We start from the raw sequence: 9,476 nt of genomic DNA on the forward strand, positions 1-9,476 counted from the left end.
AGATGAAGAACACAATATTCAAAGCCCTAAGTCTCAATTCTTGTGTCGTTGCATACTACATAGAAACTTCCATACTTACCTTGTATTTGATCATAACTTTGTGTTTTTGGTATTTTAGTCTTGATTTTTTTTGCTTTTCGTAGCATTGTTTGGTTGTCACAATCTTTTGGTTTTTATGAGTTAATAAAGATGAAAGAATAACATAAATGATGAGAGATTGAAGATTAAAAAATTTTATTATATATAATTTTTTATTAATAAATTGAGGTTGGGTCCCCTTTTAAAAGAAATGGTTTTGGTCCTTCAATGAAACATGTGACATGTCACGTCAGTGTCGCTGTACACCTAACAAGCCATCCGAGTTTATTTTTTCGCTGAGGACCAATCCCAAATATTTCCCAAAGTCTAAGAATGTATTTTTGAAGATTTTTCGACGATGGATGAAAAAATCAAAACTCGTTCAAAATTCAAGGATGTGATACTTGTTTTACCTATTTATTTTTATACTTTATATTTGTATTTGTACTTTTGTGCATGAGCCTTTTGTAATATTGACATGAAAGGTGTACACGTATTTACTCATCATGCAAAAACGTAGCGCCTACGGCTGCCAAGTGCAAAGCCAGAAAAAGAAAACATATAAAAGTAGTGTGGAAGAAAGATAAGGCTAAAGTTTTCTTTTTTTTTGAAGTCGGCTAAAGTTTTCACTTTAAATAGTGTTATTACTTTTTTTTGAATAAAAGCAATAAAAGCTAGGTTGAGGATCAGATAGACACAGCACAAGATCGAGCTGCATGCCAAGTGATGTAAGTGATTAAGATTAAGATAAGATAAGATGTAGATGAAAGAAAAGATTAAAGTTTTCATTTTATATATAAATTAAATAGTGTTGTTACTTTTTAAGAATGGAAGCTATAAAAGCTACGCTGATCAGGGTCATTATTTCATACGGACACAGCATAAGATCGAGTTGCAAGCAATAATGGAAGCAAGTGGAGGCGGTGATGTGCAAGTGAGCGGTGGTGCAGGGGAGCGCAGGATGAAGATGAAGGTGATGGTGGCTATTGATGAAAGTGAATTGAGTTTCCATGCTCTTAAGTGGGCTCTTGACAACGTCTTAAACACCATGGCAACTACTGCAACACCAGATGAGAATATTGAAGGCGGCGGTGGCGGCGGCATGGTGTTTCTGGTTCACATTGAGCCCGTTTTCCACCACGCTGTGTATCCCATTGGATCTGCCGGAGCTGGTTTGTACATATCCTTCTTTCTTCTTGTGATATATGGTTCTATTTACAAAATGGGGATAGAAGATCTTTACCCCTTATTATAGCTATATTTTTTATTTCTAAATATTGTCTCAATCTTCATAATTAATACTATGAGTTAACATCACTTTATCTTAGAGTATATCCAATACTAATTCTTAGGAGTGAGTTCTTATGCACTATTTGTAGTGGCTCGGACTCCCACATATGTTTAAGTAATTCTTAAGTATTTTTTACATATTTCGCACCAATCACACGTTATTTACTTTGAGTTTTCTTAGCACTAAAATTATTTTTTTTATGTTAAGAATTCATAAAGCAAGGTTGTTTATATAAGAACTAGTTTTTTTTTTAAGAATTAATAACTCTACATCAACCATTTTCAATGCTTAAGAATTTGATCTAAGTTCTTAACTTAAGAATTCACCTCTAAGAACTAGTATTTGAGATGTTTTTCGCTGCTCACTAATGACATTAGTAATATTTAAACATTTAAAAAATTCCGCTTATGGCATGGGTCAATAATGAGTCACTCAAGTCCATAGTGATTTTACAACGTCATCAAAATATATCCTTCTTTCTTCTTATGATACGGTGCTATGTAGTATGTACCTACATCTTGTGTCCCTGTTTCATGGTTTTTCTATGTCTCATCAATAGAATTATGTTACCTCAACTTAAAATTACTCATATGATTATTATTATCATGTTCCGTGAATATAAACATAAATTAAAAAAAATCAAACTTATAATAATTTTTCACTATGCAAAGCAAGCGGGTTTGCTATCGTAACCAAGAACTTGTCCTTGTCCAATAACCAAGGCGGGACATGGTAAGGAGCAAGGAGCAGAGAGAATAAGGGGCTTCATAACCTTACCTTATTATTTAAGGAAACAACAAGTAATTGAGAAATTTATATGGATGCAAAAGCAAGTAAAATAATTTAATCTTTATTTTTTGTGTATGAATATAAGTGTGAATTGGTAAAACTAGTTTAGTTTATGTATCATGTATGAGCCTTATTTCACCACTCCCAAAAATATTCTTCAAGTCCGCCGCTCTGATTACTCTGTTCCATTTTCACTCCCTGTTGAGTGTGATGAATGGAACCTTTCCTTTGTATAGTATGTATATTTTCAATGTGGTTATTAGAATGTAAAGCTTATGCGCTTTCTACTAAATAAATGTGACCTCTAATATGCCCCCTTCAACAGTTTACTATCCTCCGTCTGTGGTGGAGGGCTCCGTGAAGAAGGCCCAACAAGAAAAATCTGTATCTATTGTTTCACGGGCATTGCATATGTGCAAGGATAAGCAGGTAAATTCCTTATGCACTTCTTCTATATCATATCCACCTTATCAAGAAAGTAGTTATAAAAAACAGCACTTGTCAATTTACACTAAAGTCGGATATTATATGCTAGCAATTTGTGACAGTTTTTAAAATTATAAATTGCATTTATAAACTTTGCAAAGTATTGCAGTTTGATATGGTGCTCGTTACTATTTTAGTGTACACATCATTTCATTTATAAAAAAGTTAGCAAAACATTTTTTATAGAACAATCTTTCATTGATTGGTTGTTTCATGTTAGGTCTAAGAAAAATATATATATAAGTCATACTTTCAATTTAATAATACGCAAATAAATTTTAATTAATTAATGACAGAGTCTTGAAAAACAGTACGTGTGTTAAAGTAAGTGTTTGCCAGCAATCGTAATCAAAATCTTGTACCTTATCCATCAAATTCATCCAATGAGAACATGCTATGAAAACGCAGATAAAAGCACAAAGTGTAATTCTTAATGGAGACCCAAGGGAAATGATTTGTCAGGCCGTAGAGCAAATGCAAGTTGATCTTTTAATCATGGGTAGCCGAGGCCTTGGCAAGATCAAAAGGTTTGTGTTGGTTTTAAGACGATTCTAGCCCAATATTCTACTCTTCGTTTATATATTTAGTGTTTTGCAATTTTTATACTTTTATTGTAATCTTCAATATTATTGATATCATTTTGATTTCAATTTAACCTGGATGATTCTTAACCTAATAATACATTTGGTGTGTAACAGGACATTTCTTGGTAGTGTGAGTGACTATTGTGCACATCATGCAAAAGCACCGATCCTCATTGTGAAACCACAAGAGGAGGACCATAAAAAGAAGTAACCAAATCAGCGTTTATGTTTAAGCTAGCACGCCTTGTGATGGATGAATTAAGTATTTTCATGTTGTTTTCTATAGGTTGATGGTTTATATAATTTGTAACTAATAACGCATGTATCGAGAGAAATAAACTTTTGTCTTTCTAGCTCTACTCTAAATAAAAAAAGAATTTCAACAATCAACACACAGCTGATTCTTCGTTTAGGTGGTTCCTCATTCCTCAATGAAGGAATTTTGATCTTCAATATGGGCTATTAATATGGAAAATGTTTGGTCTATAGGACACACCTAGCTAGCTAGTGTGATGACAAGAGAAATAATAGTAATGATATATATGATCTTATCTCTTAAGAAAAAAAGATAGAGATAAGAATAGGGTGTATATAAATGTATGTACTCTTTTAATGTTTATGATTGAACTCTTTAAAACACTTTAAAAAAGCTTTAGTTTTACTTTATTATCTCAATTGATCATGTAATTAATTTAATCCTTTCTAGTGGACCATATAATCATTTTTAAAACTAAATAAAATTGTATAAACTTTGAAATCCTAGTATACTCTTTTTTTTTAAATAAAATGAGAAATATCTCCTCTCAACATGAGTCAATATGAGTGCACTGACCAACTCAGCCATTACAACAAAAACCTCAAAGAAACCACTAAACCCCATACAAAAACGTCAAACCATAAACTTGTTGTCTACCTGGCAAGGGTAGGTCCTCGTTTGAGAAACAAAGACCCAATCCAGCTGAACAGACTAAAACACCCAACTGCAAAACCCAACAAATGTCACAGAGCTGAGACCCAAAACAACCAATAGGGAAAAAAGGGGAAAGATAAAATAACAGCAAGTAGCAGCCAGCAGCCCCGACAAAGCCAGCGATCTGTGACACCCGGGGCTGACAAGGGCGGGGAGTGATCGCCAGTGTAGTGAGGCACGGACAAGGAGCGGCTCCTGGCAGGCTTCTAGGCGGAGGGGCACATGAATAAACACTACCAGAAAACAGTCATTTAGCGACGGACCAAATCGGTCGCTAAATGGGCTAAATCGGTCGCTAAAACCGTTAGCGGCCAATTTTGCGACTGATTTTTGCTGGTTGGTATTTCACTCGTCGCTAAATGTTGCGACCGATTTAGCGACCGATATAGCGACGGACTTGTAGCAACCGATGTAGCGACGGAATTTAGCGACTGAATTAGCGACAGAATTTAGCGACTGCATTAGCGACGGAATTTAGCGACTGCATTAGTGACGGAATTTGGCGACTGCATTAGCGACGGAATTTAGCGACGGTTTCAGCTATAATATAGCGACGAAATTAGCGACAGATTTAAAAAGTTAGTGATGAGTTCAGTGACGGTAATAAATATAAAATTAACAAAAATAATCAGTTTTGTGACAAATTTTTTTAGTGTTAAAAATATGAATATAACCATAATCATCATTGAATCATCACAAAACACACAATCTTAACATATCCACCTAAATTCATCACTGAATCATCACAAAAAGTAAACCATGAGCTACTTAAACTAGTCTAGTAGATTACTATTACATTAAACATAGTCTATTACATTAAATATAGAAACAAAGCTTGACAAAGTTTTCATGGAAAAGCACCAAGATCCTCCTCATTCTCTGACTCATCAGTTTCTAACTCCTCTTGATTTGGGGTTGGCATTGGTGGTTGTTGCATCCTTTCTTCCATCATTTGTTTTACCATTCTTTGAGTCTCCTCCATAATAGTGTTTCTCAATTGATCAAATTATGATCTTCTTACCCATTCAGATGATGAAGAACATGAGCCATGATACTGTTTATTGATAACAGTGGACTCCAATCCCAACCCATATATTCTACTTTTTTCATGCCAGCCACATCACGCCACACATCTAGCTCATTTGGCGGAGGAAGATTTTGCTCAGATGCTCTTTGCGTCCTATCTTCCATTTCACGCACATATGCACCCTGTTAGCAAGAATTAGTTACAATAAAATCAACCATGAATTCTCATTTACAATACCTAACCTACATTTACCATAATTTCAAGCACAACCTTGTATGAGAAACAAAGACAAAAACACTAAAAATGTCACAAGAGCCCAACCAATCCATAAATATTTGTCCTATAGACTAGTCCAATGCAATTCATGTATACTAAATTAAAGAAGAGTTTAGCATATCATACATCTACATGCTCTGATTTGTTGTCCACAAGTCTAGTGGAGAACATGTAGTTGTTAGGACATCACACACCTCCCAGCATACAACCCACACACACAAAGAAAAAAAGAAAAAAAAGAAAGAAAAGGTCTACTGGTTATTTTTTTGATCATTAAAGGAAAATTTCATATTGGTAAAGTATCTCAAATCTCAAGTATTCATGAGACTTTCATTTTGCAGCCTAGAATGATGTCATTAGTGTGAATGCATTAATAATAACATACAGAGTATCTAGGACATAACATGTCACCTTGATTCATTGCCCTTAACGCACTGGAAAACATGTCTAGTGGAGAACATGTAGTTGTTAGGACATCACACACCTCCCAGCATACAACCCACACACACAAAGAAAAAAAGAAAAAAAGAAAGAAAAGGTCTACTGGTTATTTTTTTGATCATTAAAGGAAAATTTCATATTGGTAAAGTATCTCAAATCTCAACGTATTCATGAGACTTTCATTTTGCAGCCTACAATGATGTCATTAGTGTGAATGCATTAATAATAACATACAGAGTATCTAGGACATAACATGTCACCTTGATTCATTGCCCTTAACGCACTGGAAAATGCTGCATTACTCCCAAACCACCAGAGTTCAGTTCTAGCATATAACTATGAAGAGGAATTCAGACTTTTTAGCTTGGCTTTTGCTGAATCAAGTTGTTTCTGCTCCAATGTTGTTGCTGCATGAATGGTTGTACGAAAAAACAAGTTCCCATTTCTGTGATAGACACCTCTGGAAGAAGGAAGGTCTACTGGTTATTAAAAGAAAGAAATCAATGTAAAAATTCTATTGGTTATTATAAGTGGCAAGTTTACTCAGGATCAAGTGAAATACATGATGCATTTTGATATATGCTGATTGTTGAATATTCAGAGTGGATAAATTGTGTTCTCTTGGATCTAAGACATATAGATGCTAAGGCCAACTAGTTCTGACTTGATATTTTGCAAGATAGTAAAAATCAGAGACCAACACAATGATAGACTCAAATAATTTTGAAGGTGTGAAAAAACGACTAGAAGGGGGGGGGGTTGAATAGCGTTTTCAATATAAAAACTTTCCCCTTAAGATTTAAAGTAAATCTTTTCGGTTTCTCTAAGATAGATGGTGCAGCGGATAAAGATAGAGAGAAGAGAAAAGCACACAAGTATTTTATCCTGGTTCACTTGATAAATCCCTCAAGCTAATCCAGTCCACCCGTTAAGGTGATTTCTTCCTTCTTAGAATGAAGGCAATCCATTAATCAGATAATTGTTACAACTGCACTTGAAACCTACAAGTGACTAACAATACACTGACTTAGCTATCACTAAGATTCACTCTCTTAGTCTTCTCTAGGATCCGATCAACCTTGATCTCCTAAAGGAATCACCACTAAGATTCACTCTCTTAGTCTTCTTAAGGATACTGACCTACCCGGTCCCTTAAGGAAAATCAAACAACTGTTTGAGGTTGGTGTTTACAAAGGTTTGCTTCTAAATAAGCTGAGTGTAAACTAAATAAGAACAGATGAAGAAAGTAGAGGCTGAATCTTTTCTTGTATTGCAGCTCTTGATTTTTCTCTTGCACTTCTTTCTTCTTTTCTTCAGCCTTTTATAGTCCAAGGTGCAAAGGATATTTCTGTTGAGAGAATATGACCGTTGGAGGGCATTTCTGGAACTTCCAGAACCTGCTGTGGCTGAACCTTGGTAGGTAGGCTTTTCAGAATAGTACACTGCTCTTGTACTTCTTGATAGAGACATTTGCCTTTAACCAATGACTTCTGATCAGAGGAATGCTTCGTGTTGGAACTTGTGAAGCTTGGTGATCAGAGTCAGAGGGATGCTTGGATCCTCTGACCTTCGTAACTTCTGCTTCTGGACCTTCAGAGCTTCTGAACCTTCAGAGCCTCTGGTCCCTCAAAGCTTCTGGTCTTCAGATCTTCTGATCCTCAGATCTTCTGATCCTCTGATCTTCTGATCCTCTGATCCTCTGATCCTCTGATCCTCAGATCCTCTGATCTTCAGATCCTCTGATCTTTTGATCCTCTGATCCTCAGATCTTCTGATCTTCAGATCCTCTGATCTTCTCATCCTCTGATCCTCAGATCTTCTGATCCTCTGATCTTCTGATCTTCAGATCCTCTGATCTTCTGACGAATATATCTTCTGGTGTCAGAATCAGAACCTGTTTGTCAAAACACTCAAGACAAACATTAGAGTATCATAGTTGTTCATCCACAAATAAATACTTGTTATCATCAAAACATAGAGTTGTACCACATGACCAAATCTTGATCTTACAAATTTGACCGAGCAGATACATCTGAATCAGTCAGGACTCACTAGGGAGAACATTGAAGAAATGATAAACCTCATCTCCATCAAGGGAACCTACCTCTGTCAAGTAAACATAGCAGCAGACTTGCTTGAATGTTTCAGTGTTAGTCGAATGTGCATCATTGCCTTCAGTCCTTCTATTTCTTTTTCTTGATTTTGGTATATTTTGCTTCACAACTTTGTCATCCTTAATCTTGCAGTTGACAACAAATACTGCTCTATACTGGGTCAAATATTTTTCATCCCTGCAAGAAACTAATGAAGCTCAGTCTTTCAAATCTTAAGTCACCATCCCTTGAACAAAACTAGCACTTCTTTAATGTATTTGAATGGTTAGTTTTCCAAGAACAGCTAGGGAAAAAAATCCATAGATACATTAAACTAGAATCTAAAGAGCACTAAGCTTCCAAACAAACCATTTAGCCACAACCATTATCCAAACCCAATTGAGGACACTTTTAAATAGCCAACGAAACCCCCAGCCAAGACAAACACCCAACCAAGTAGAACACCCCTTACTGGAACAAAAAAAAAAACTCCCCCTAAAAGATTGTGCAACCTGGTTTACTATCCACAAAATCAACTCACAAACCATATAACATGAAATAAATACCCAAGACATCAAAGAAAGATTTGTACAAAAGCACAGCAGCAAGAATCACACCTCCCACGCCACCACCTCCCACGCAAAAGAAAGGGAGTGAGAGAGAGAGAGAGAGGGAAGGAAGGAACACAGAGGAGGGGAGAAAGATTCATGAGAGTAAAGAGAGCAACAAATTGAAGTCATACCAAGAAAGCAAGAACCCTAACAATGGAAATCCTTCAACCCATCAACTCAAGGTGGACTTCAAGGTGCAACTGAAGAACCATCTTGCGCGGCGCAGAGAAGAGAGCGAGAGCGAGAGAGAGAGTCTAGAAGCAGAGGTATAGAATTTAGATTGACATTATGAGTTTTGATAAAATTAGGGTTATGTGACTATAAGCAACTTAGCGACCGAATTAGCGACGGAAATTTCAGTCGCTACTATATCCATCGCTAAATCAGTCGCTAATAGCGACGGATATATCGGTCGCTAAGTAATCCGTCGTTGATACAATCGCAACTTTGCTTCGTTAGTTTTACTCTACTCTTAGCGACGGAAACAACGGTCGCTAATTATTCCATCGCAAAATCAGTCGCTACTAGCGACGGATATGTCGGTCGCTAAATAGCCCGTCGCTAAAACAGTCACTACTTTGCCTTATTATTTTTACTCTATTTCTTAGCGACGAAAATTTCGGTCGCTAATTATGCCGTCGCAAAATCGGTCGCTACTAGCGACGGATATGTCAGTCGTTAAATAACTCGTCGCTATAACAGTCGCTACTTTACTTTATTATTTTTATTCTACTTTTTTGCTACGGAAATTTCGGTCGCTAATAAGTCAATTTTGAAATATGACCAAAATAGCATGGATTCCGTCGCAAAATCGGTCGCTATTTGTGACT

At 36.1% G+C, this 9,476-nt stretch overlaps 1 protein-coding gene, 1 long non-coding RNA gene and 1 pseudogene across 3 annotated transcripts; 1 reads left to right on the forward strand and 2 right to left on the reverse strand.

The window, feature by feature from the left end:
* Positions 1-929: 929 nt before the first annotated feature.
* On the forward strand, positions 930-3,618 carry LOC130718613 (universal stress protein A-like protein). Its single transcript, XM_057569230.1, has 4 exons — positions 930-1,250; positions 2,484-2,587; positions 3,053-3,171; positions 3,343-3,618. Exons 1-4 carry the CDS (start codon positions 983-985, stop codon positions 3,437-3,439), a joined length of 588 nt encoding a protein of 195 aa, XP_057425213.1. The 5' UTR covers positions 930-982; the 3' UTR covers positions 3,440-3,618.
* A 1,345-nt stretch (positions 3,619-4,963) lies between these two features.
* Positions 4,964-5,672, reverse strand: LOC130719313 (uncharacterized; annotated as a pseudogene).
* A 529-nt stretch (positions 5,673-6,201) lies between these two features.
* Positions 6,202-8,919, reverse strand: LOC130718615 (uncharacterized). 2 transcript variants are annotated; one of them, XR_009012727.1, is made up of 3 exons: positions 8,778-8,919; positions 8,047-8,233; positions 6,202-6,402 (listed from the first exon to the last, which is right to left on the reverse strand). It is a non-coding gene; the product is annotated as an uncharacterized LOC130718615 (long non-coding RNA). The 2 variants fall into 2 exon arrangements; XR_009012726.1 differs by lacking the exon at positions 6,202-6,402 and adding an exon at positions 6,821-7,836.
* Between the last annotated feature and the right edge of the window lie 557 nt (positions 8,920-9,476).

This window comes from Lotus japonicus, chromosome 5, assembly GCF_012489685.1.
Source record: "Lotus japonicus ecotype B-129 chromosome 5, LjGifu_v1.2".
NCBI lineage: Eukaryota > Viridiplantae > Streptophyta > Magnoliopsida > Fabales > Fabaceae > Lotus > Lotus japonicus.

What these genes read in the sequence shown, in the direction of transcription:
- LOC130718613 (XM_057569230.1), top strand. Translation starts at nt 983, where the DNA reads ATGGAAGCAAGTGGAGGCGGTGATGTGCAAGTGAGCGGTGGTGCAGGG. An exon ending in ATATGTGCAAGGATAAGCAG is followed by an intron (nt 2,588 to 3,052) that starts GTAAATTCCTTA and finishes ATGAAAACGCAG; the next exon opens with ATAAAAGCACAAAGTGTAAT. An exon ending in GGCCTTGGCAAGATCAAAAG is followed by an intron (nt 3,172 to 3,342) that starts GTTTGTGTTGGT and finishes GGTGTGTAACAG; the next exon opens with GACATTTCTTGGTAGTGTGA.